Source organism: Melopsittacus undulatus, chromosome 3 (genome assembly GCF_012275295.1).
Source record: "Melopsittacus undulatus isolate bMelUnd1 chromosome 3, bMelUnd1.mat.Z, whole genome shotgun sequence".
NCBI lineage: Eukaryota > Metazoa > Chordata > Aves > Psittaciformes > Psittaculidae > Melopsittacus > Melopsittacus undulatus.
The window spans coordinates 14,199,462-14,223,771 of record NC_047529.1 but is presented as its reverse complement, the minus strand read 5'-3'; the positions used below and the strand labels follow the sequence as shown (position 1 = coordinate 14,223,771).

General features: G+C 56.7%; 3 protein-coding genes across 3 annotated transcripts; 1 reads left to right on the top strand and 2 right to left on the bottom strand.

Annotated features, from left to right (window-relative positions):
- Window positions 1–905: 905 nt before the first annotated feature.
- PTRHD1 (peptidyl-tRNA hydrolase domain containing 1) lies at window positions 906–2,189 on the bottom strand. Its single transcript, XM_013128379.3, has 2 exons — window positions 1,949–2,189; window positions 906–1,276 (listed from the first exon to the last, which is right to left on the bottom strand). The coding sequence occupies exons 1-2, from the start codon at window positions 2,156–2,158 to the stop codon at window positions 1,106–1,108; spliced, it is 381 nt and encodes a 126-aa protein (XP_012983833.2). The 5' UTR covers window positions 2,159–2,189; the 3' UTR covers window positions 906–1,105.
- Window positions 2,190–2,331: 142 nt separating this feature from the next.
- Window positions 2,332–7,641, top strand: CENPO (centromere protein O). Its single transcript, XM_034060486.1, has 6 exons — window positions 2,332–2,763; window positions 3,685–3,854; window positions 4,235–4,346; window positions 5,168–5,427; window positions 5,883–6,054; window positions 6,947–7,641. The coding sequence occupies exons 1-6, from the start codon at window positions 2,733–2,735 to the stop codon at window positions 7,069–7,071; spliced, it is 870 nt and encodes a 289-aa protein (XP_033916377.1). The 5' UTR covers window positions 2,332–2,732; the 3' UTR covers window positions 7,072–7,641.
- Window positions 7,642–8,461: 820 nt separating this feature from the next.
- On the bottom strand, window positions 8,462–22,408 carry ADCY3 (adenylate cyclase 3). Its single transcript, XM_034061264.1, has 20 exons — window positions 21,734–22,408; window positions 17,901–18,050; window positions 15,357–15,487; window positions 14,922–15,033; window positions 14,411–14,538; window positions 13,557–13,715; window positions 13,318–13,480; window positions 13,081–13,239; window positions 12,815–12,957; window positions 12,567–12,728; window positions 12,400–12,487; window positions 12,189–12,305; window positions 11,692–11,951; window positions 11,527–11,608; window positions 11,006–11,164; window positions 10,517–10,663; window positions 10,273–10,386; window positions 10,072–10,198; window positions 9,720–9,844; window positions 8,462–9,456 (listed from the first exon to the last, which is right to left on the bottom strand). Exons 1-20 carry the CDS (start codon window positions 22,406–22,408, stop codon window positions 9,274–9,276), a joined length of 3,384 nt encoding a protein of 1,127 aa, XP_033917155.1. The 3' UTR covers window positions 8,462–9,273.
- Window positions 22,409–24,310: the final 1,902 nt, after the last annotated feature.

Below are 24,310 nucleotides of genomic sequence, written 5' to 3'. Positions count from 1 at the left end.
GGAGCAGTGCCGATAGTGTTGACAGCAGGAGCGGGGGGAGGGTCACCCCATCCTCACACTGGGAACCCCTCCGTCACCACGGTTCGTGGCACTAGGAAGCTGGAAATCACTCACTGCACAGAGTTTTGGAGGCCTCTTAAATTCCAAATTGTTGTAGAGAAAATACCTACACGGCATGTACATGGTTAGTCCTGCCTTAACACAGCCTCCAGCCCTGAGTTCAAGGGGATGAGGAGCTGGTCCACATTCATCTTTAGCGGTGGAAAAAGGGGAAATTAGGGGTTACAAATGACACTAACAGCACGTCCAGGACGGGGAGAGTTGGGGCACACGTGTTTGTAGCTGACAACGCACTTTTTGTGTTAACCAAGCCGCTCATCGTAAACGTTGTTACTGTGCAGGCAGCGCGGGGAGCGCAGGGAGCCCCGGTTCTGCGGGCGCTGCTGCCCTCTGCTGCTCGCACGGCTCCTGGCAGGGGTTCATTGCGAATGGAAACATGGATAAGCTGGCCCCGCACATGCGGGGAGGAAGAGGGTATCCGGCATGGAGCCAGAGCCACGGAGGTGGGAGGCACCAGGAACACTGCCCAGAATCCCTGGGGAGGGCTGGGACACCGTGTCTGCATGCTTCAGGTTGGGAAAGACCTTAAGATCATCCAGTTCCAATGTCCCTGCACACTAAACCATGTTGCCCAAGTCTCTGTCCAACCTGGCCTTGAACACTGCCAGGGATGGGGCATTTACGAATTCTCTGGGCAAGAGGGAAGCCCAAAGGGCTGCTGGAGGGAAAGCTCAGCCCTAAAAAGCAGCAGAGATACTTTCAAATGCAGCTGGACCTAAAAACTGAACCTGCTCATGCTGCAGGGTGGAAATGTACACACACACTGATGGCTCACAGACAGCACATTAATATAACACAGTCACATTCTGCACAGGATAACATTTAATCCTCTCTACCAAAGAGATGTTTCACACTGTAACTGCTGTCACAGTGCAAGATGACTACCTGCTGCTGAGCATTAGCACTCCTGAGGCACAGCAGCTTTCCTCCCAGCTCCCACCAGGGAGTGAGCTCGGCTTTGGCCCAGGGGAGCTGCCAGTGCCCGTCACTTCAATAGCTTAAATTTTCTCAGGTGCTGGTGCACTTGGTCCTTCGGGTAAGGCCTGAGCGCCAGGCAGGTGGCTGTGTTCTCAGGCTGCTCAGTCCACACTTCGTGGTCAATGCTGTGCTGCTTCAGGGTCTCGGCCAGTGCCGTCAGGGCAGCCTCATCCGGAGCCTGGGGAGATACAAAGTGTGCTGTGAGGGTCCAGAGACTGGGGAGGGACAGTGTGTGCAAGGGCTGGGGTGGAAGGCAGTGCTGGGTGCCTGCGGGAGAGAGGCAAACCAAGGCAGGTTGTGCTGAGGATAGGGCAGGAAGGCAGCCAGCTGCCTGCACAGTTACTATATAGGCAATCCCCGTACTTTATCTCTTACCCCAGAAGCATGTTGCTCTCGCAGATCCTGGCTGCACTGCAGCCTCTGCAAGCGCTGGAGTAGGAAAGCGGGGCTGTGAGCCAGCACAGGCTGTAAGCTCTCAAGCCCGCAGGTTCCTCGCTGGCAGGCTGGCCTGGCTCAGCAAACAGCTCCGCACATCCCTACCTCCACCACCAGTCACCACCCCGACTGCCCCCTCACGCAGGGGCTGCTGTACGGCCACGAAGGGCGTGAGGCCGCGGTTCGTTCCCCGAGTGAGGCGGAAGGAAGGGACGCCTCGGGCCGTGAGGGGAGCCCTGGGTAAGGCGAGTCACAGCCGGCCTCCGCTTCCCGCTGGGCCCAGCTGAGGCCGCGGGTGCTGCCATGACCCCCTCCCGTTCACCCCTCAGGGCTCCGGCGGTCCCGCTCCACACCTCTCGCTCCGCTGAGGCGGCGCTCCCAGCATGCCCCGCGGCTCCCGGCGTGCCCCACGCACCTCCAGCACCACAGTGCGCATGGCGCCGCCCAGCTCCATGTACGCGCGGGTATCGGGGTGTTCGCGGTGTCTGTGCGCGGCTGCCAGAGCAGCGTGACAGCCCTGAGCCACCACCGCACCCAGCGGCCACTGCCGCGGCGGCCGGGCCAGGTCCCCCCGCAGTACCACATACTGCACCAGCGCCGCTGCCGCCGCTCCGGACGCCGCCATGCTGTCGTACGGGGCCGAACAGCCTACTGGGAGACAGGGGGATGCTGAGGAGCAGCAGCGCTGCCGCCGCCATGTTGTTGTACGGCAAACGGATGGGCGGCCTGGTGACGTATTTCCGGCGGGCTGAGGCGCGCAGCTCGAGCGCCAGGCGTTGCGGTGAGTGCGGCTCCGGCTGTGGGGCCGGGCCGGGAGCGGCCCCTGCGGCTGCGGCACCCCGGGGCCCTGGCGCGGTCCTAGCTCCCGTCTGCCCTTCGGTGGGGTCCGCAGCCCCATTCGCGTGGTTAGGGCCCCGGCACTCCCCCGCGCTGGGGCGGCTCTCCCATGACCCGCGGCCCGCGTCCGTCCCTGCCCGGCCGGGGGCGGTTCGCAATAATGTGTTCAAGTGTGTCGTTTCAGCCGTCGGGCCGTGGGCTGTACCGGCCAGACCGGCCCCTCACGGCGGTCTCACTGCAGCAGCAGGAGAAGGTTCCCTGAGGAAGAGCGCTCTCTGTATCCGAATCGCCGCTTCCCAAGGAAGCGTGGCCAAGGAAGGCTGACCTCTGCCTCATCGCTCGCAGGAGAGCAGCAAGGGAAGATGGACAAAGGGAATGTGAATGCACGGGATGGTGAGCTGGCTGGGGCGGGACATCCAATGCCAGGGCCTCACCACCCTCATAGGGAACAACTTCTTTCTCAGATCTCATCTCAGTCTCCCCTCTGTCAGGTTAAAGCCATTCCCCCTTGTCCTGTCCCTACAGGCTCTTATCAAAAGCCCCTCTCCAGCTTTCTTGTCAGCCCCTTTAGGCACTGGAAGCTGCTCTAAGGTCCCCCTGAAGCCTTCTCCAGGCTGAACAAGCCCAGCTCTCTCAGCCTGTCTCCATAGCAGAGCTGCTCCAGCCCTCAGAGCATCTTTGTGGCCTCCTCTGGACTCACTCCAACAGCTTCACGTCCTTCTTATGCTGGAGCCCTTTAGCTGGATGCAGGACTGCAGGGGGGATCTCACCAGAACAAAGCAGAGGAGAATCCCCTCCCTCAACCTGCTGGTCACATTGCTGGTGATGCAGCCCAGGACACAGTTGGTTTCTGGGCTCAAGCGCACACTGCTGGGTCATGGGGAGCTTCTCACTGACCAACACCCCCAAGTCCTCCTCAGGGCTGCTCTCAATCCAGTCTCCGACCAGTCTGTGTTCATGCTTGGGACTGCCCCAGCCCGTGTGCAGGACCTTGCCGTTGACCTCCCGGTTCCTCTGGATTTCATCCCTTCCCTCCAGCATGTCCACTGCATCACACAGCTCAGTCACAACACTGAGCCCTGAGAAATGCCACTGGCTTTCACTTGGACATCAAAATATTGACCACAACTCTGCCATCCCAAATTCCCCAAAGCCTCTTCACCAAATGTTCGCCTGCCCCCTCTCCCTCTGAACAGTTATTGCGTGTACTTTCTTTATGCACCTGCACTGGACCTACTTTGTTTTGGATTCCAGAGTGCAGACCACTGCTAATCCTAGCCTGGGATTTTGAGCTTGTTGTGCTTTTCCTCACAGGAGTGCTTGCTCACCTGGAAATGCTGGAGGTGCAGGCTCAAGGGGCAGCCATGAAGCAACAGGAAAAGGACCTGCAAGAAGAGAAGCTCACCAGGCTGAAAGCGAGAGTGATGGAGCTGAGACTCCAGAGGGATGAGTTACAGGCTAAAGTGAATCTGCAGGAAAAGAAGGTGATAAAGGGCTCACTGCAGAGGCCTGGTGAAGGGCTCTGGTTTGTTATTGCTCTCAGGGGGTGGATTCACTGAGATTACTCATATAGACTCATATAATTATTTATTTTCCCTTTTTAAGTGACACAGTCCTGCTGTCCCGTTTTCAGTGCCATGTAGTCTAGAACTCTTGTTTCTACTTGCTTGCAGGTTGTGGGGCTGTTTCTGAACTCAAGAAAGAGTTCCTCCCTCCTCTTCTGCTTCATTTCTCCCCTTTTCTGCTTGAAATGCTGTCTTGCTTTTCTCAGAGCCAGGTTATTATTTCTCTGTATCCTGTTCCCTGCAGGTGACACATTTGTGTCAGTGATTTCTGATGTCTTTTTTTATTCTGGCTTTTGTAGCAACTCGAGAAAGAAGGAACTGCATCAGATCCAGCACAGGCCAGTCATAAGACTGTTCTACAGTGGAAGATAAAAAACCTCCAGGCCATGCTGCAGGTCTTTTACCTCACAGGTAACACCCTGAGATCTGTGTGTGTTCTGCCAATGACTGCATTTCTGGGGTGCTAAAGTTTGGAAACAGAGCCTGATGGGAAGTGTAGCTGCCCTGGGAACACTGCTGCTCTTGTGCTTGAAGCCTTCAGAGTCTGAAACCACTGGAAGAGCAGTAGCTTTGTAGTTTCCTGCCTTTCACAGGAGGCCTCTGGGACATTGCAGGAACTGTTATTTACTGAACCACATCATTTAGACTAAGACCTGGATCCTGGAAAATATGTAACTACCTTAGGAATGAAATATTTGGGAATTGGGCAGTTTAAGTATCCAGTACTATGGGTCTTCCAAGCAAGCCTGGGAGGTCAGCACCCTCTTTTTATCTGCTTCTGAGCCTTTAAAAATACTGGTTTCCAAAAAGGGTCACCTTTGTTCTGGACAGTGTGAGGATGCGAGTCCTGCCTGATACAAGTAGGCTGAGCCCCACCAGGAGTACTCCTACTGTTCACCTTGGGGCAGCCAGGCACTGCCTTCCTCACACAGCACACGCTGCTCTCCCTGTCATGTTGGAGCCAGGACTGTGTTTGGAATTGGCAGCATAACTTGGTTATTGGGAATTTAAGCTACCATTAAGCTGCTTGAATACGTTAGAGGTCGCTTATTTACAAAGTTGCTGTGGTTTATGCCTTTAAACTCTTGCAAGTCCTCCTAGGATGCTCCCTGAGTGAGCCTAGGAAGAGGACCCAGCATGTCATACAGCCTTTATTACTCCAACAAAGATGTCCTGTGGCAATGAGTTAAAGCACCGCTCAGTAAAACTCTCTCTCTCTCTCTGGACCCAAGGGATCAGTGGGAAGCTGACCAGGCACGGAGTGTGCTTCTACATCAGCACGGCTTACGAGGGCACCTACTTGGATTCTTACTACCTGGACCTGCTGACCAAGTCAGAAGTGCAGATTTACCACCACTCTGTTCCCCACTTTATCCCCCTGGAGCAGATCGCCAAGCAGTACTTGCAGACGGACATCAGACGCTTCTTGTCTGTCTTGTCTGACCACCTGAATGCTTATGTTGGGAGGAGGTACCAAGCAGACCAGTTACAGGTACCAGTGACTGCACCAGTACTCTTCACCCATCCTTTTCCCTGTGGTATACCAAGTGTTAGGAGCCTGAAGTGCTGGGGGGGGGGGGGGGGCGGAATCTTAGCAGTTTTCATGTGAAGCTCTCACGATTCTGGTTTTCAGAACTTCGTAAGTTACCACATGGCTGTAAACTCAGTTCCATCCACTGTCACGTACTTGTCTGGTGGGTCAGCTAACATTTACTGCCAAACTCCAGAGGCCCCTAAGCAGAAATAGCTGTGATCTTGTAAAAGCTGCTGGAGGACATGGGTTACGGGCTTATTAAACTCTTAAGAACACTGGTTTATTAAAGTCTTTTCCATGCAAAGACTCCTCAAAGGACATGCCAGGCTGGTGCTTGGGGCACTGCGCCCTGTGCTGATGGGAGCCTAGGCCTTCTTAGCTTCACATTTCAAAAGTTGTCGTTGTCCCTTCAGGAACACTTTTCAGACCAGATAAAAGGAACCTTGTGGAGAAACTCCTTGTGTAACTTGCTGGTCTTCAATTACGACATGCCAAGTAAAAGCAAGACCTTTCCATTCCACGTGAGGCTGGTTTATGGTAATCTCTGTCACAGTCTCCCCACTGAAGTCACCATTTCCTGCACACGTAAGTGGACCCTGCAGGGGTCTGTCTGGGGGAGATGGGGTGGGCAGAGCATACTGTGGGTCTGCAGCTGGGTGGGAGTTCTTTCTAGTGGAGTTTAAGGACAAAAGGGAGCAAGCTGTCATATTTCTGAGGGAGAAAAGGTTATAGAAGGAATTGTGTGTAGTCAGTGCTGGGTTTTGAAGCAGTTGTAATTCATCCCTAGCACAGATCTCCAGCAAGATGGGATGGCTGGAGGGAGGGAAATATAATGGGGCTGAGAAGGAAAAGTTTGAGTGCAAGCTGGGATCACTTCAGATGGACAGGCTGCTCATTCCCAGTTTTCACTTACTCAAAGTGCAGAGTCTGGTATGGTCCCAGCTGGATCAGGACACTGTTTCCACAAGTCCCACAGGTAGAGGCCGGCCTGTACTAGTGTGCTCTGTGCACGTGGGAGAGCCTGGCGAGCAAATCTAGCCAGAAACTTGGAAGCTGTCAAGTCTTAATCATAGAATGGTTTGGACCATTCTAGGACAAGCCCAGCTCCCTCAGCTTCTCCTCCTCTGTAAAAGTGCTTCAGGCCTTGGAGCATCCTTATGGCTTCCTCTGGACTAAATCCAATTAGAGTCTTCTGAGATAAGAGAGCAGTGAGGTGGCCCAGGCTCCCACATTGCTGTCCTCACCCTTTGGCAGTGGGTATTTCTTAAGGCACTTGCTTTCTGCAGCCGTCAAATCCCATGGGGGAGCTGCAGGACATGAAGGATTGGGAAGGAGGGTGAAGGGTTATGAGATTTAAAACTGTGTGGCAAGGGAGAGCGAGAGACTCCCTTGGGACAGGAGAAGAATGATAAGCAAATAGTTTTCTATTGGCAATGTGGTGTTCCTTTCCCCGCTGATCCATCCTTCTCCCTGCCAGCGGATGCTCCTGCATCTCTAACAGAGACTGCCACAGCTCACACGCACCTGTTCCGCAGCATGCCCCTGCACAAAGCCTTCCACTCCCTCAGCAGTGCAGGAGAAACCCTGGATGGGACACCCTGAGCTTCCCTGGTCTCCCAGCTGCCCTTCCTGCGGGAGCTCATCTCAAAGCACAGATGTTTTCCATGGACTGCTCGTGGGATCCCCCAAGTAGTGAGTGACCGAATCTTGAGAGCGATGTTTCCTATAGGCTTTCAGACTCTCTTATTGCAGGTAATCTTCTGCCAGCGCTGTGCTGCTCACATGTCTGAATCCTGACCTCTGTGGTTGGCACCACAAATCTTCATGGCTGCAGGAAACACCTCACAGCTGGGATTAGGCATTGTATTAAAACTTCAGGATCTCTCTTTGTGTTAGAAGCTGGAAGGGGTTGACAGTCAGAGGTGAGGTTTAATTATTGCCAGCAGCAGCCCCTGCCCTCAGCAGGGGTGCATTAACCCCCAACCCCTGAGCCTCAACACTGAATTTACCAAGACTTTCATACCAGTAGTGCCTTTACACCTGTATTTCCTGCCCTTCAGGCAGAGGGCAGCTTCACTAGTGCTCTGTTCTTCAAGTCTGGGTCAGATCTTTGAAACTTGTCTTGTGACAGTACTTTAATGTCTTGTCAATAAAAGTTCTGTGTTACCAAAATTGTCCTGTTTAGAAAAAAATTATCTGTTGATTTCCTTTAGCTTTATAATATGGTTTAGTAGCATAAAATGGGAGAAAATACTGTCATTTAAATCCCATCTCTCATTTCTTATGACTGCATCTGAGGGGCAGCTGTGAATTCACAAAGGATGCTGCTCTAACCTTGTGCACCTTCCTGTTGAGGGGAGGCAGAGATGTGGGGTGAAGGGCTGGGCTGTGTTTTAGGGGCACGTCAGTGGGAACCAGACATTTAAGGTGCTGAGGTGAAGTGCCAGAGCTTGTCAATGAGGCCACTGTGGTAAAGCCAGGCTTAACGGCAGTCTTGAGCATAACACCCTGTGTGTGGGACAGAGAGAGGCAGATCCAGGCTGTAAGACTCATCCTGCCTCTGGGCTTGTATCCCAGTGTACAAGCACTGTTGAGAGGGATGTGCTGGGTGGTGTGGGTGCCTTCCTCTCTCCAGCATCACTCTGTGTCCCTGTGGGTGCTGTTTGCACCTGCAGCCCAGTCCATGCAAGCACAGGGCTGTGGATGTGGATTTCCTTCTGCCTGATGGCGAGGATTAAACTCCTGTGTCATTCCTATTGCTGTTCCCAATGTTGAAGTAGAGGAACTCTGCTGCCAGAGCCACCGGAGCCCCAAGGAGGCAGAAGAGTGAATGGCACTGGTGCATGGTGCTCAGCCTCCCCTTTGAAGATCCCTCCAAAGCCCTCAGAAAGGCAGCCAAGCCCTTCCCACCATATCCAAAACCCCACAACAAAGCAGGCACAGAATCAGGCTTTGAAATTCAACTGCTTCTATTCAAGAAATTAGCGGCATAATTACACTCTGTGTGTGCCTCCCTTCTCCCCCCAGCCTTGGCAGCACCAGCTTTAACACACCGGTCCCCTCCTCAGCTGGTCCCTTGTCCTCTTTTCCATCAAGCAAGAGCAAAGTGACTGCAGCATCCATGGGCAGTGTCCAAGGCAAGCGCAAACCCTGCTGCAGGGAGGGAACAGGCACAGTTAAAAATATAAATGTCAATCTGTACTCATATATATTTATATATCTGAAATACACAATATTGGTTCCTTTTTCTTCTTTCCCAAGTCAAAGGCAGCAGTGTGCTCTCCAGCTCCCCCAACTATGGTGCTTTGTGACGAGGATGAACTTGGTACAAACTAACAGCAAGTCCCGGATGCTCTCGGTTTGTAGCTGCCGCTCCCGGCACACAGAAGAGATGTGGTGTCTTCCCAACCGGCCCTGAGTTTGGATCTCCTCGTGCCGAGCGTGCGGCAGCCAGGGCCCGTGGTGCTACTTTAATGTCATGGTGTCCCCTTCCATGGCTGGTGGTGCAGCCACGTGTCCCTGGCCCCGTGCCCACCGGGGGCTGCAAGCTGGTGTGTGCTTGCACGTGAGTGTGAGCGGCTGGAGGAGCCCGTGTCCCTCCTGCTCAGCTGCAGGCACAGGAGAGCAAAGCCCCCACCAGGATCCTCCAGCAGGGGCTTGGAAAGGGCTGTGCCAAGGGGGTGGTTTCTCAAGTTTGGTTTCAGATCCGGACTGTGGTGGGGTGGACGTGTCCAGGTCCCTCCCTGAGCTGCCCTGCTTGAAGCCGGGAGGCAGTGGCTGTGGTGGCGGGCAGGAGCCAGACCCTCATGAGCTGTCCACAACCTGATGGGGCAGGGTGACAGAGGAGCCGCTGATGAAGGAGCCCTGCTTCTCCCGGCCCTTGAGGAAGAAGGTGAGCAGCTCTCCTTTGCCCTTGACATAGATGGCTCCGCGGCGCACGAAGCGGAAGCCATACTCCTTCAGGATGAGGTGGGTCTCCTCCACCACCTGCAGGGACATGTTGGGAGGCTGAGAGGTCCTTGTATGGCACATGGCATGGGAAGCAGGGACCCCCAGGGCCTACCTCCCATCCCATTGTCCTGGGGTGCCCTTTGAGCATCACCTTGCCCCGTGTGCAGCTCGGAGGAGCCAGCCCTAACTCTCCCATGTGCTCCCAGCAGCACTTCTCCCCCCACCACCCATAGCCTAGGGTGTTTTGAGGGCTGCACCCCTCCATGGGTAACCAGTTTGTCCCCTCCTCATCATCGCACCTGTATGTTCCCCATCACACCGGTGGACTCCATCCTGCTGGCCACATTCACTGTGTTGCCCCAGATGTCGTAGTGTGGCTTGCGAGCACCGATGACACCTGCCAGCACGGCCCCCTTGTTCATGCCTGCAAAAGACGTGGAGCAGAGGTCATCTCTGTGCCTGGTGACATGGATGGGACATCCTAATCAGAAGCAGAGCCTGTCCCAGCGAAGGGGTGGGGACAATGAGGCTCCCCAGAGCCCTGCTGCCTTCAGCTGCTGAACTGCAGCTGCTGCCCAGTGTGCCATCACTGTTGGGGAAGGAGGGACAAGGGAGGCTGAGGCAGACCCTGCCCCATGCTACTGGACTTGCCTATACGGAGCATGAAGTTGTTGAAGGACTGGTAGTTGATGTTCATCAGTGTCACCTTCATGGCTAAGGCAAAGTCAGCCAAGTCAGCCAAGTGCTGCCAGCGTTCCTTATCCGAGAGGGTCTCCTTCTGCAAGAGCAGCACGGATCAGGCCTGGCCACCCTTGGCCCCTACTGTCCCACATCCCCATGGGGACCCCTCACCTTGGTGCTGTAGCCATTGGCATTGGCATCAGGGGTCACTCCAGAAGCGGCCATATAGGTGCTGCCAATGGTTTTGATTTTGGTGATGCAGCGGAATTGGGGTTCATCCAGGAGCTGAGTCATGAAGACAACACCCTCAGGCACCCCAGGGCCAGGGCAGATCCTTCTGCCCCTAGATGGGGCAGGAAGGGAAGGTCTAGCCAAGCCCCACACCATCCCCCTGGCCGGTTCCATCCTAACTCACTGCATCAAAGTCAGAGATGATCTCATTGAGGAACCGTAGGCACTCAATGCCCCCGTTGTTGATGCTCTCCTCTGTGTAGAAGTCAGCAAAGTTGGGGAGGGAGGCAAACATGACACCAATCTCATCGTAGGACTGGCTGTACAGCTCCTGGGGACAGGATGGGATGGTGTTTGTAGGCAAGGACATAGAATCATAGAATGATTTGAGTTGGAAAAGAACTTAAGCTCATCCAGTTCCAACCCCCTGCCACAGGTAGGGACACCTCACACAAGACTGTGTCACCCAAAGCCCCATGCAACCTGGCCTTTAAAACTGCTAGGGATGGAGCATTCATCACTTTGGGCAACCAAACAAGTGCCCACGCATGACACCAGCACCTCCAGCAAAGCCAAACCCTACCATGAAACCATGCATCATCTTCAAGCAACCAAAGCCTATCCCATCCACTCCCAAACTGGGAGCAAATACCCCCTCCTGGGTGCCCCTCACCTCGTCCCGCTTCTTGGAGCCCAGGAAGTGCCGGGCCACGTGCTCGGGCAGCATGTTGGTGACAAGGGCTTCATTCCAGCGCCGCATCTCATAGACCCGCTCCTTCTGGTCATGGACATCTATCTTCCAGAGGAAGAGGGTCCTGGCCAGCTTCTCCACCTGTAGGTGGGGAATATGGCTCACCCCCACTTGACACCCACCAATGGGGCCCTTCCAGTGCTGGGAGCATCCTGTGGGGCTGTTGTGAGCTTGGCAGAAGGCTCTGGCACAAGGTGAAGCCCTAACTGGGGACTTGAGACCTGCTCCAAGGCACAAACGGAATCCTCAGGAGGTAGGCATGGGCCTTAGGGCCACCATATTGCTGCCCACCTCTAACTGTGGGGGTGAGATGGAAGTGATGTGGTCCTGGAGAGCCCTTAGATTGGCTTCCCTAGAGAAGAGCTGGAGATGCTGCCTTGGAGCTTACAAGCAATATGGACAGGGGCTGAGGATGAAGATGCAGAGGGGAGGGAGTCACTCACGTGGCGAGAGAAGTAGTAAAAGCTGAGCATCACGATGAAGATCATCGCTGTCATGGAGTACTTGGAGGGGACCAGCGAGGACCTGTGGCACAGGTGACACAGCATGGATGGGCGGTGGGTATGGCTGTGCCCACCAACCCGTGCCCACCCCCTGCCACCCCTTACGTGCTTTGCTGGCCACGGCGGCGGTCGTACTGGTCAAAGATGTGCTCCCAGGCGTAGATGTTGACAGCACCAGTGGCCCCAGTGATCAGCACCATGAGGGTCAGCTTGACCATGTGGCTGACCTGCACCAGCATGATGGTGGCCACCAAAGCCAGCAGGGCAATGTAGCTGTAGTACTTGGGCTGCTCCCCGCAGCCGCCTGCCTGGGGTGGCCCTGCTGTCCCGTTGCCCATCCCGCTGTAGTCCTGGTGGCAGCTGAGCTGGGGGCATGAGGGCAGGGTGAGGAGGGGATCAAGGCGCACCTCTCCATGGGCTGCATGGCCACCCAAAGGGACAGGGTGCTTTGCAGAGCAGGAGGAGGACACCCAACCTAAATTCCCTGCCCCTGCAGTGCAGCCCTGCTAATTGCTTTAACTGTCAACTGTGCATAATTATGGAGTGCTTGGATGGAGGCTGGAGCAGGCTCAACCCTGCTGGCACCCAGGCTGGTGGCTCACCATGTCCACAATATCCGCCATGGTGACGATGATGATGGCAGCCATGGCCCAGGTGTTGCGTGCCCAGCGGGTCCTGTCGATCCAGGTGGAGAAGGCCACAAGCTTTTTGGGGAAGATCTGCGGGGAGAGGAAAGTTGCTCAGGTGGGACACAGTGATGGGACATCATGGACATCACGGTGTCCCATCACCACAAAGGATGTCCTGTCTCACCCTGGGAAAGATGGCAGCCAATGAGCAGAGGGTGAGGATGAGCAGCAGGATCTCCCCCACCACAAAGGTCACATAGTTGGCCACCAACCTGCCAAAAAGCCCAAGGGGGAATGGGTTTGAAGCCCCGTGGTTTGGGGCCACCCTTCCCCGCTATCTCCCTGCCATACCAGGGGTCAATGAAGACCTCCACTAAGGCGGTGAAGAAGAGGACAACACAGGAGCAGCTGAAGGCTGCCCCGCTCTGCTTCTCCTTCTCCACTGAGTAGCGTGTCTCCATCTCAGGGTCAATGAAGCGCATGGAGAGCCGGAAGGTGCTCTTCCCCTTCAGCCTGCTGACAACAGCACCCATCAGTGTCTGGCAGCACTGGGATGTGCTAAGCTGCACTGGGCTCTGCTGCCGGCCGGGGTGACTCACGCCTGGATGGATTCACGCTCCAGCAAGGCTTCGTTGAGCAGCTTGTTGAGCTCCTGCTCGTTCTGCGAGGCATCGATCACCCGCTCGGCCAGGTCCCGCAGGCGCAGCCGCCGCCGAGGGTTGGGGAAGGAAGGGTTCACTGCCTGTGCGGCACAGCCAAGCATCAGCAACACCATGTCAGCATCGGTGGGATGTTCAACCACCACAGTGTGGCTAACAGCTGCCCCTCGAGCTGCTGGAAGGGGGATGCTTTACGTGGGCTGTACCTCTCCATCATCCTCTCCGCACTCCAGGGTGTCCCTCACCCTGGCATCAGGCTCCTCAGGCTCCTCAGGGCTGATGTAGGCCAGGCTGAGGCTGCCGTTGCGCTCCTTAGTGTTGACCAACGGTGGGGAGCCGCCATGGGATGAGGCCAACGACAGCTTCTGCAAGGTGAAGGTGGTGGGTCACAGTGGGGTGTCCCCCCTACCCCGGCTTGCCACAGCTTTGCCGCCTCCACTCACCACCCCATTGATGCCATTGCGCAGGGGCTGCTTGGGGACCACGACTAGGTAGGTGACAATGCCCTTCTCTTTCAGGTACTCGCAGCGTGAACCACCTTCACCTGGCTCCACCTCGAACTCACCCTTCAGGCAATCCATAGTGCTCTGCGAGATGTGCACCCTCCTGCCGGCACCGGGCACCAGTGTCACCCATGGGTGCAGGGTGCCTGGTTCCCCACCACCCTCCTGCCGATGCTTACCCGGGGATGCCGCCTGCCTCCATCTTGTTGGCCACGGTGACATCGGTGGACCACACGTCGTACTGCCAGCGCTTCTGCCCCAGCACCCCCCCCAGCACTGTCCCGCTGTGCACCCCCACCCGCATGTCCACCGCTGTCTTGGTCTTCTCCCGCACGTAGCTGGAGAGGGGAGATAAGGTCAATACGGGGGGGGGGGGGGGGGGGGGGGCGGGCAACGCATCCCCACCCCACAGCTCATCCTCATCCTGACTCCCCATCATTAATTACCACCCCTCATATATAATGACTTCTAGATTCATAGAACAGCTTGGGTTGGAAGAGACCTTAAAGCTCATCCAGTTCCAACCCCTGCCACAGACAGGGACACCTTCCACTAGACCAGGTTGCTCCAAGCCCCTGTGTCCAACCTGGCCTTGAACACTGCCAGGGATGGGGCAGCCACAGCTTCTCTGGGCACCCTGTGCCAGGGTCTCAGCACCTTCACAGGGAACAACTTCTGCCTAAGAGCTCATCTCAATCTCCCCTCTGTCAGGTTAAAGCCATTCCCCCTTGTCCTGTCCCTACAGGCCCTTGTCCAAAGCCCCTCTCCAGCTTTCTTGCTCCAGCTTGGTGCATCTTCATGGCCTCCTCTGGACTTGCTCCAACAGCTCCACGTCCTTCTTATGTTGGGGCCCCCAAGCTACAGGGGGGGTCTCACCAGAGCAGAGCAGAGGGGGAGAACTCCCTCCCTTGCCCTGCTGCTCATGCTGCTGCTGATGCAGCCCAGGACATGGCTGGTGTTTGCAGAAGCTGCACCTCAGCAAACTGGTGCCCCCTGCCCACCCTGGCACCCACCCCAAAGAGAAAGCCCTTACGAAATGGCCTCCACCATGGCCAGCCCCATCATGATGGAGCAGACGGCATGGTCCTCCCGGTACTCGGGCAGCCCGCAGATGCAGTAGTAGCAGTCGCCCAGGATCTTGATGCGCAGCTGGTGGTACTTCTGGGGATGGGGGCACATTGTCAGCCCCACAACCATCAGCTATGACACCCCCAATTCCTTCACTGCCCCCATCCCTCTCCCAGGCTGCCCTTGATCCACAGTCTCCTGCGCCCAGCAGGGACATAAATCATTGGATTTTCCATTCCCACCTCGCTTCCCCCCAGGGCTCGGCAGGGCCCTGGCTGCTCCCTGGCTGGGGGAGGTCCCCCTGCTTCCCAGCTCTATTTATACAACAGAGGACAGGGCATCTCCAGCATCCCAGAGCAGTAAAACTATAACCTCCACATCCCCATCCTGGGATGCAGTGTTCGGCTGGGGCTGGAGCAGGAAGGTGGCTGAGGCCTGCCCCACTCATTACACGTCAGGATGGGGGGTACACTCACGGCTGCCAGCTTGTCGAAGCGGGCGAAGAGCTCGTTGAGGAGCTTCACCAGCTCCTGGGCGCTGCAGTAGGAGGAGAGCTGGGTGAAGCCCACAATGTCTGCAAAGAGGATGCTGTGGGGAGCAATGGTGAGCACATCAGCCCGGCCTGTGTGTCCTGGGACACCCCTTCCCTGCTCTCCCTTTGCACTAGGCCACCCATGCCAAAGCACAGGCTGGTTTGGGATGTGGCTGAAAATGATGCTCTGCAAATCAGGGCTGAAGCAAAAAAGGTGCCCCAAGCCAAGTATAGTCTGGCTGCTGGCTGACCCTTGTCACACCCAAACCACCTGAATTTCCCTGTGTTTCCAGCCAGGACAGTAAACCACACATTTATACAAGAAAAGTAGCAGTTTTTCCCCACAAGGATGGCACAGGGGGAGGCAGGACAGCCCTACCTGACGTTCTCGTGACGGTACATGTACATGGTGTTGAACTGCTGCATCTCCTTCTGGCTCGGGTCCTTCTTCATGTCCTTGAGCATCTCATCAGCCACATGCTTGGGCAGGATGGAGAGCATCAGCCGCTCCTGGGGATGGGATAGGGGACAGAGTTTGCCATGACACGAATCCAAGCCTGTGCCAAGCGCAGCAACTCATGGCTCAAACACACAGTGCAAATATCCGGTGCCGATGTGCAGTGCAAAGGCACAGTCCAAACACATGGGGAAAATTCCAACCTCCTGGGCCCTCACTGCTGGGCCTGACTGTTCCCGAATGGATCCCAGAGCCCAGCCAGGTCTTTAGCCCAAGCTCTCAGCCACATGTGGGGAAGAAGCCGTGGGTGAAACAGGAGCTTTTCCTTCAGGCAGAAGGAGTAAGCTTGGAGCAGGGTGTCCCAGGGCACCCCAGGGAGCTGGGAGCCATCAACCCAACCCCAAACCCACACGTACAGGTGGAGAGGATGCACCCATGGGTCCCCCTTGGTCATGCCTTTGTGGTGGTGCCAACCTCTGCTTCTAGCCATTTCCTCCCTGTTTTACAAGTTCTCATTGAGACTGGGAATAAATTGGCAAGTGGGAACAAATCCCAACCGGGAGGGATGAGAGGGCAAAAGTGCAGAGGCACTGAGGCCTGTCCCTGGAGCTATGGGAAGGAGGGGCAGCCCCACACACTTATTTGCACTCCAGCTAATGAGCTGCAAGTGTCCTTGTGCTCCCTTCTGCAGGCACAACACGGAGCCCAGCTGCTCTCCGGGAGCTCGAGAATTAAAACAATTTGGGTTGGCCAGGCTTTTATCAGCCCAAATAAACCTGGGACATGGGGTTGGGAGCCACCTTGGGGGCTGCACCAGTGTCCACATGGTCCCCCTGAGCTGCCCCAGCTTGGCCCTGCTTAGGTCAGGGCTGGTTGTAGGGACTGGGGTTAAAGCACACCAGGGAGGATTTAACAGTTTAAAAGCATGGTGAGTGCCCCATACCCAGGCATAGGACTCAAGCAGATCCATCCCAGGAGGATCAAGCCCACCTGGGATCTTGGAACCCATTGCTGCCCCCGCAGCCCCAGAGCTGGAGGAGGGATAGATGTGCGTGGTTCTGCGTGGGGATTCGTGCTAAATGTAAGTAACTTGGTTAATGAAGTGGGTTTTCCCCCAGGACTGGGGGTGTCTGTGCGCAGCCGCAGCAGGGCTGTTGCTGGAGGAACGGCACTGTGTCCCCATCCCAGTCCCCATCCCCAGGGAGTGCAGGTGGGGAGGAGTGCAGGAGCTTCTCAGCTCCTCTCAGCTCCATTAACCCTTAGCTCTGCCTGTGGGGCTGTCTTTTCAGCCATCACTGGTGGCCTGGAAGGAGGAAGGATATATCTGGCAAGGAGCACTGCTCCTTGCTCCATGGCCCCGCTGCCCCAAGCCACTCAGCCTCTTGCTAGCAGCCTTTCCTGCAAGATCACAGGCTATTTTTAGCTCAATTCCCTAAGGAAACAGAGCTTATGTGATAATAAACCCATGTTCCTTCCTATACTCCTCCAAACTTGCAAGCTGGAGCTTTCGAAGCGCTCTCACTCTGACCATCCCCCAGCTTCAGGATTTGCCCCCTTCACCTAAACCCTTCCCTTTACCTACCCCCTTATTAGACACCAGAGCATCCCCACAGGTTTTGCAGCAAAGAGGGTGCCAGTGGTGCTGGCCTGACCCTGGCACGTGTCTCTTGTTGCCGTTGGGAGCAAATTGCTGGCAGCAGATCAACCAGATAAGAGATGGGAGATAGGAACAGAGGCCCCAGATAAGGTTCTAAAATTAGCCCAGCTCATCACTGGACGGCGGCTGGAGACAACAGAGCTTTGAAACAGCCGGCTGGCATGACACTGCTGCCCTCTGACCGGCACTCCTGCACAGTGCTGGCATGGCCTTGTGCATGGGGCATCACCCCCGGGATGAGCACAGAGCGAATGGCTGTGCTTGCTGCTGCATCATGATCTGCTGCAGGAGAAGCCCATGAGATGGCTGGGGGCCTGACGGGACCTGATGTACGGTCACGCTCAGCAATGGGGACCTGCCATGTGGTTGTGCTTGGGGACAGGGACATGCTGTGTAACTGTGCATGGTGTTAGGAACCTGTCCTGTGGTTGTGCCTGAGGACAGTGACCTGCTGTGTGGCTGTGCCCAGTGACAGGGACATGCCACGTGGCCCTGCCCAGACTTGAGGACCTGCTTTGTCACCATGCCCAGGGATGGGGATAGCTTGGTGGTGGCTATGGCAGGAGCTGGCAGACCCTGGAAGAAGGTGCTCACATGGAGAGTCCCCAAACTGGGCACAGGGTGAAAAGCTGCAAATCCATTTCCCACCATGGATCCTCCTGTTCCCATTGCCACCCGCCACAGTCTCTCAGCACCATGCAGGGTGCACTCTGAGGGTGCTTTATCCATATCTCAAAGCCACACCCATGTCCCATCTCCATCCCCTGCCCTGTCCCCATGCTGTCACCTCATGCAGCCGTGGCTCCTACCTGCTGCTGGCTCTGCTCCTCCAGGTTGAGCTTGACCTCGAGGGACTGGCGCGCTTCAAGGAAGGCTTTGCGGTGCTTGCGGTCAGCCATGTAGTAGGACATGGTGCCCACCATGATGGCACAAAGGTAGATGGCAATGTTGGACAGGATCTTTGGGGCAGAGAAAAGGAGATTGGGGTGAGTGGAGCCATGAGGAAGTCCATGCATGGCCCAGGGATGATGCTGGTATCACTGCACATCACTGTTTGGGCAGCACAGCCTGATGGGTTAGAGTGGAAAAAAGCCTCCAAATGCTGGAGGAGGACATAAAATACACCCTGGAGATCAATCACCAGCTCACAGCCACTGTGATTGAGCTGGTGGGCTCATGGGAGACGTGATGGTGGCTGCAGCAAAGACCCCTCACGGATCATGCCCTGAGCATCCCTGGCGACCGCGTGGTCCCCGCAGGCTGACGCCACCTCATTACACCTTGCAGAGGTGTTTTGGAACAAGGCAGCAGGTTGGCAGGGGCTGGGTGCAGCCCCGGGGGATGGAGCTGCTGAAGGCAAGTGGCTCTCAGGTGCCACCGGCTCCTTCCACAGGAACTGCAGCCCTCTGTGCACAAAAACTGAATGAAGCCACGGCCAAACTCTAAAATCGTGTGTTTACTGATGCTCCTGCCCCTCTGCATCCCCCTCAATGTCCCCAAGGCTGGACCCTGTCCCCATGGACTGGGCTCCATGTCCCTGCAGCCCAGGAGCGGACACGGCAGGTTGGGAGATGGGAGAAAAGAGTCCTTCATGGAGTGATGAGGGAAAGTTGAATGTGTTTGATTTGCTTAGTCTACAGAGAGGATGAGGGATGGGCAGGATGTGATAACAGGCTCCAGCTATGCCAAAGTGGCAATGGGGATGTGGGCCATGGGCTGTATCACAGCCAGTGTGGAGGAGGCAGTGGGAAGAGCACAGAGCTGCTCCCGGGTTCATTTCCATTAGGGATGTGCTGCCATGCTCCACATCCTTCTGATCCCAACTCCCCTGTACCAACCTTTACCCATCCCTGGTCCCCCATAGCCCAGCTTGGTCAGAGGAAGATCCTAAAGTGGTCCCAGTCCTGTCCTTGGTGGTTTTATCACCCAGCAGCGTTGAGCCCCGAGCAGCTCAGCCTCATCACATGGAGACAAGGAGGAGCCTCTGACCCCTTCCACACGGGGAAACTGAGGTACAGCAAACAGGCGACATGCAGCAGTAAATACAGTGCCCTGCCACTGTGTGATGGCTCAGCACCGCACTGGGGTTAAGATGATTTGCAGCAAGGAAACATTCACTTCTTTTGGGAGGAAAAGAACATGAGGAGCGTGGGAGAGCACCCAGGACCCTCAGCTGGTGCCCCAGGGCTGGATCCTGCACCAGATCCCACTGCTGCAGCTGGGGATCCCTGGGAAGCCCCTGCACCCATGGCACAGCAGACTGTGAGCAAAGAGCCATCTGGAGGTGGGCACAGAAAGAAATCCTCAAACCAAGCAGCCACCTGCTATTTTTAACCAGTCCCTTGGATTGTCATGACAAAGGGATGCTCTACCCAAGCTGGATGGGCATGGGGCAGCTTGTCACTGCTCAGCACAGCTCAGCACACTGGGGCTGCCAGAAACCCTAAGGATCTGCTTGCTCGACACAGCCACATCTCATTCTGAGCACCTTCCTTCTGCATCCTGCAGCCATGCAATGAATGCTCAGCCCCAAAAAATCCTCCACTAGCAAGTGCTCTGAAATGCAAAACACATCTCAAGACCCCAAAATCCCTGACACAAAGGAGCCCCCACTCCTGGCACAGTCACTGGTTATCATTTGCACTTAGTTATTTGGGGGCAGAGAGAACAAGACATGCGCAGGAGGGTGCAGAGCCAGCGGAACAAGCCTTATCCCTCCTTCCCATCCAACCCCATCCCTGTCCTGCAGGAAAGATCCTGGTAGGATGTGTGAGGGCCATCCAAATGGGGACCAGGTCATCGGCCAAGCCCAGGGATGCTTTGCAGCTGGTTTGCACACGACCATGGCAGGTACAGCCTCAAACACCACCAAATCCTGACCCCTGCCATGATTCCAGCCTTTGGGCTCCTCCTTGACAGCCGGCAGTGGGACAGAAGCTGTCGGCATCTCTCATGAACCCTGTCAGGCTGCGCCGGCCCCTCTCAAGCAACATCCTCTGGTTCATCCTATTAATAGCAATGCCCTCCGGGAGCTGCACCACCAGCTATAATAATAAAGCATATGATGTTTATTTCTGGACATAATGTTCCTCGTTTTGCAGCAGGCAGAGGCAGAGGCATGCCGCGTTGCCAAGGTTTTACCGGCCCTGGACTCTCCGTGCCACGGCAATGATTAACAGAGCAGCGCATGCCTGCTGCCAGCCGGGGGGATGCCCACATGGCCCCTCACCTCCTGCATCCCAAGGAGGTGGCAGCAAGAGTTTTCCTTGGATCCCAGAGAAAGAGCAAAACCTGGGAAAGCTGCTGGTGCACTGGGATTTCTCCTGCTTGGTGCAGTGCTTCCGCGTGAGCATCACTGGGAGGGCACTCATGCTGCCGCCCCAGCATCCAGCCTAGTAAGCTTCGGAAATGGTACCCTAAAAGTGCTTTTCTTCACAAAGGCCTGTGTGCCACCAGATGATGTCCCATGCCAGGGGACCAGCTCCAAAACAGAGACAGGAAAAACCCAGTATCTGTGGGCTTTTTGGAGAACAGGCTCCATTTTCCAAACTCCCAGAGTGACCACAGGCTCAACACTTCCCAAACCTGCCAAGAAAGCAAATAAATATACCCCCCTCCCCCCTTCTTGTAGGCTAGGAACAACTGGAGATCTCTGAGGACCTGACCCAGAGCATTCCAAATTCCCATAGCATCCGCCCACAGAGCCCACGCCATTAGGGGAAGAACAGATACTTCCAGTGGGATTTTCCCTGCTGCCATCAGCCACTGTCATACAAGTTTTCAGCTCTGGCTTGTTTTTTTCCCCCTCCACCCCAGCTGTGGCCAAGCCATGAAACCCACTGATTTAAGGAATAAAAACAATCCCTAGCTGCTCCAGGGGCATATTTCCCAAGAAATATTAAGAATATGGTGGGCCAGGGATCGCTCTCCCCCATCTGAGCCCCACATCCCCTCCTTTACTGCATACATGAATTAGTTAGCCCATCCTTATGGCCATGTTTGGGTTTGGGAATGCTGTTTCTCCTGCTTGGCTGGGGCAGAAAGTCACCAAGAAGCACTCCTGGGCTCTGCCACAGGCGCGGGGCTGGGTGATGGGCATTGCCCAAGAGCCACGCTGCCCAAGTGGCTGCCCAGCTTCTTCCTCCTGGGAAAGCTCCAGTGGCTGTTTAAGAGCCCGGAAGCTGAGCTCCTGCCACCTTTCTGCCAAAAATGGCCATGTGAGGACGTTTTTAGCCATTTTTGCAATTCAAAGGGGAATGGGTGCAAGCAAGGCCTCTAGGCAGGGAGCCTGCAGGCTACACCATGCCTCAGTTTCCCCAGCAGCCCAACTCCATGAATCCATGCACCCTGGGTGGCTCCTGGGGTTGGATCTGTGCTTGCAGGGTCAGGTCTGTGGCTATGTGCCCCAGCACGGGTGGGTGCTCCTGCATACCCCAGTACCCCAGACATGTTATGGAGAGGCTCCTGCTCCCAGCAAACACCACAATCAGCTCACAGGGTTTGGATCAAACCCAGCTTTAGGGTCAGGGCATAGAGACAGAGATGGACGCCACAGTAACTCATGGGAGCACCAAATGGTGATGATTTGCCCATCACCCCCCACCACCGCAGGGAACCCCATGTCCCCTCACTGGCCCTGTACCTGTCTGAGCAGTGTGCCTTCATCCAAGGCATCCTGGCGCTGCTGGGCAACAGTGACACCAAGCACCAGCGTGTGGATGCCGCAGGAGATGGCGGTGATGAGCACGATGGGTGCCAAGCTCAGCGGCAGCGTGATGAAGAAGGAGAAGACGAAGAAAGCCTGCCAGCCCACTGTGTCGCTGGCCTCGGGCGAGCGGGAGAAGTTGAGACCCAGGTAGCAGAAGATCTGGGCCAAGATGAGGACCCAGAGGACGTAGGGCAGGAACCTGCGGGCCACCCGCTCGGGGAGCAGCCTGTACTTGCAAAGGATGAAGAGCAACACGTGGGTGACCAGCCCGGCCACTGCTGCCAGCACTGGGGCCAGTTTGTCAGGGGCATAGACCACGGTGCACATGATGAGGACGTAGCAATCGAAGAGGGCGGCGAAGACCACAAGCACCAGGAGGGTCTCGTGGCGTTGGCGACGGAAATAGGTCTGGTAGAGGTTCTCCAGGGACTCAGGAGCGAAGGTGAGGCGCATGAAGCGAGGCAGGCAGAGGCAGGGTCCCGAGCTCCTCACCGTCACCTCGTGGGTCCGCCCCACACCATGCTCAGGGTCCGACGGCAGGCTCACCGAATAGTCGGCGGAGTACTCGGCCGAGCACTCGGGCTCTGAAAAAGCCCTGTTCCTGGGCATCGTGGTGCTTGCCCCTGCTCCGACCCCGCAGAAATGCCGCTGTTCCCCGCGCCCCGATGCTCACTGGGGTAATGCCCGCAGCATCTCCGTCTCACCGGCCACCAAGCAGAGAGGCCTTTCCCCTTCTCCCGCAGCCCTAACCCTCAATCCCGCTGCGTGTCGAAGAGCAGCCAACGGAGCGAAAGGGGGATGAGTATAAATAACCGGCTGTGCGGTGCTGCGAGGCCGGGAGCAGAAGGAGCTTTTCTGCCCAGCTCCCTGCCAGCTCTCTCCCCAGCCCTTGCGCACTGCCAGGTTGCAACCGAAGCGACGCGGAGCGGAAAGATGTCGCGATGCCTCCCTGCTCCTCCTTCGAGGGCAACTGCTTCGGGGGCGATCCCCGGCGCTCCTCCTGTCTTTGCCCCTTTCTGAGATCCTTCGTTCCACGGGGATGGATGGACGGATGAGCGGAGGGATGGAGAGGCTGGACAGACGGAGGGACGGAGGGCCGGGGGCCGCAGCCCGGGCAGCGCAGGTGCGGCCCCGCTGCCAGGAGCGATCCGATCGCTGCGCTTCTCTCCCGGCCGCAGCCGCATCCTCCGGCGGCCCCGCCGCCCGCCTCCGCCGCCCCCTACGCGCGGGGCCGCCCTGCCCCGCCGCCCGCTCGGTCTCCGCGGGGCCGGGGACGAGGCGGCGGAGGCGGCGGCGGGGGCATGGCAGCGGCTCTGGGGATGGAGGGGCCGGGCAGGGCTTCCCCGGGGCCGGGGCGGGCCCCCACCGCCGGCCGTGCCGGTACCGGTGCGCCCCGGTGCGTCTCCGCCTTCAGTAACCCTGTCGGTGCCGGCTGCGGGGCGGCCCTCCTGCCGCCGGCGACCGGGAACCCGGCCTGTTTCCGGGTGGATCTGTCCTCAGACGTGTCCCTCCCTCACTCCTGCAGCTTTGCTGCTGCCAACTTCATCCTCTTCATTGCCTCCCTCCAGCAGCTTGCACGCCCACAGGGACCCTCACATCCTGAAAGAACTCTCTAGGTACCAGGCACCCCAACCCCGGGGGATGAGCAGGGTGCCAGGCCATACATCCTAATACCTGCCAGGCTGTCTTTGGCCCGTCTCTGCTTCCCCCCCTCTCCGGGGTCACAGACCCCTTACAACAGCTCCACCTCCACAGTGGAGCAGGGAAACATCAGGACTTCCCCCTGCACATCCCCCTTTGCCTACACTGCCCAAATCACCCCCAAACTGACTGATACTCCCCTGCAACCTCTGCCGAAAGCTACCCCTCTTCTTCCTCATGTTTCAGCTCTCCTCTTGCACCTTGATCTGGTATGCTAGCTGCAGTTCAGAGCTGATGCAGATGCCCTGAATCAGTCCTGTTACCACACAGCAAGAAGTCTACCCTGACCTACTGGAGAACTGCACCTGGCCCCATCAAGTCATGGCCATTGCACTCCCAAATGTCCTTACCCCAGCAGCTCTAACAGGAGGCCATCTTGGCTGCTTTGTCAGGGAAATAATTACTTCTGTGCAGTAATTAATACAAAATGATGAGCCAATGCCACAGCTCCCCTGAGGTTTGGGGCATGATCAATGTTACTGCCATCCTGCTGCAGCTGAAGAGGAGTGCAGGCAAGCAGGGTGTAGGCAGGGGCTTCAGCAGGGGCTAGCACCAGACAGGGACATAAGTCCTGGCCCCCTGCCCTGGGACCCACCATGGGGAGCTCAGGCCAACCCATTCCAGGCTGGCCATGGATGGGGCACCCTAGTTGGGAAGGTTAACTGATGTGAAGGCCAGCAAGGAGACCTTGCTGATTTGTGAAGCAGGATGAGTGTAGCCTTGTCCCAGAGGAGGGTTCATTCCTGGACCCATTACAGGGTGCACGAGCCTGGAATGGCAGCAAGAAGCAGACAGTGGCTGTTGGGCATG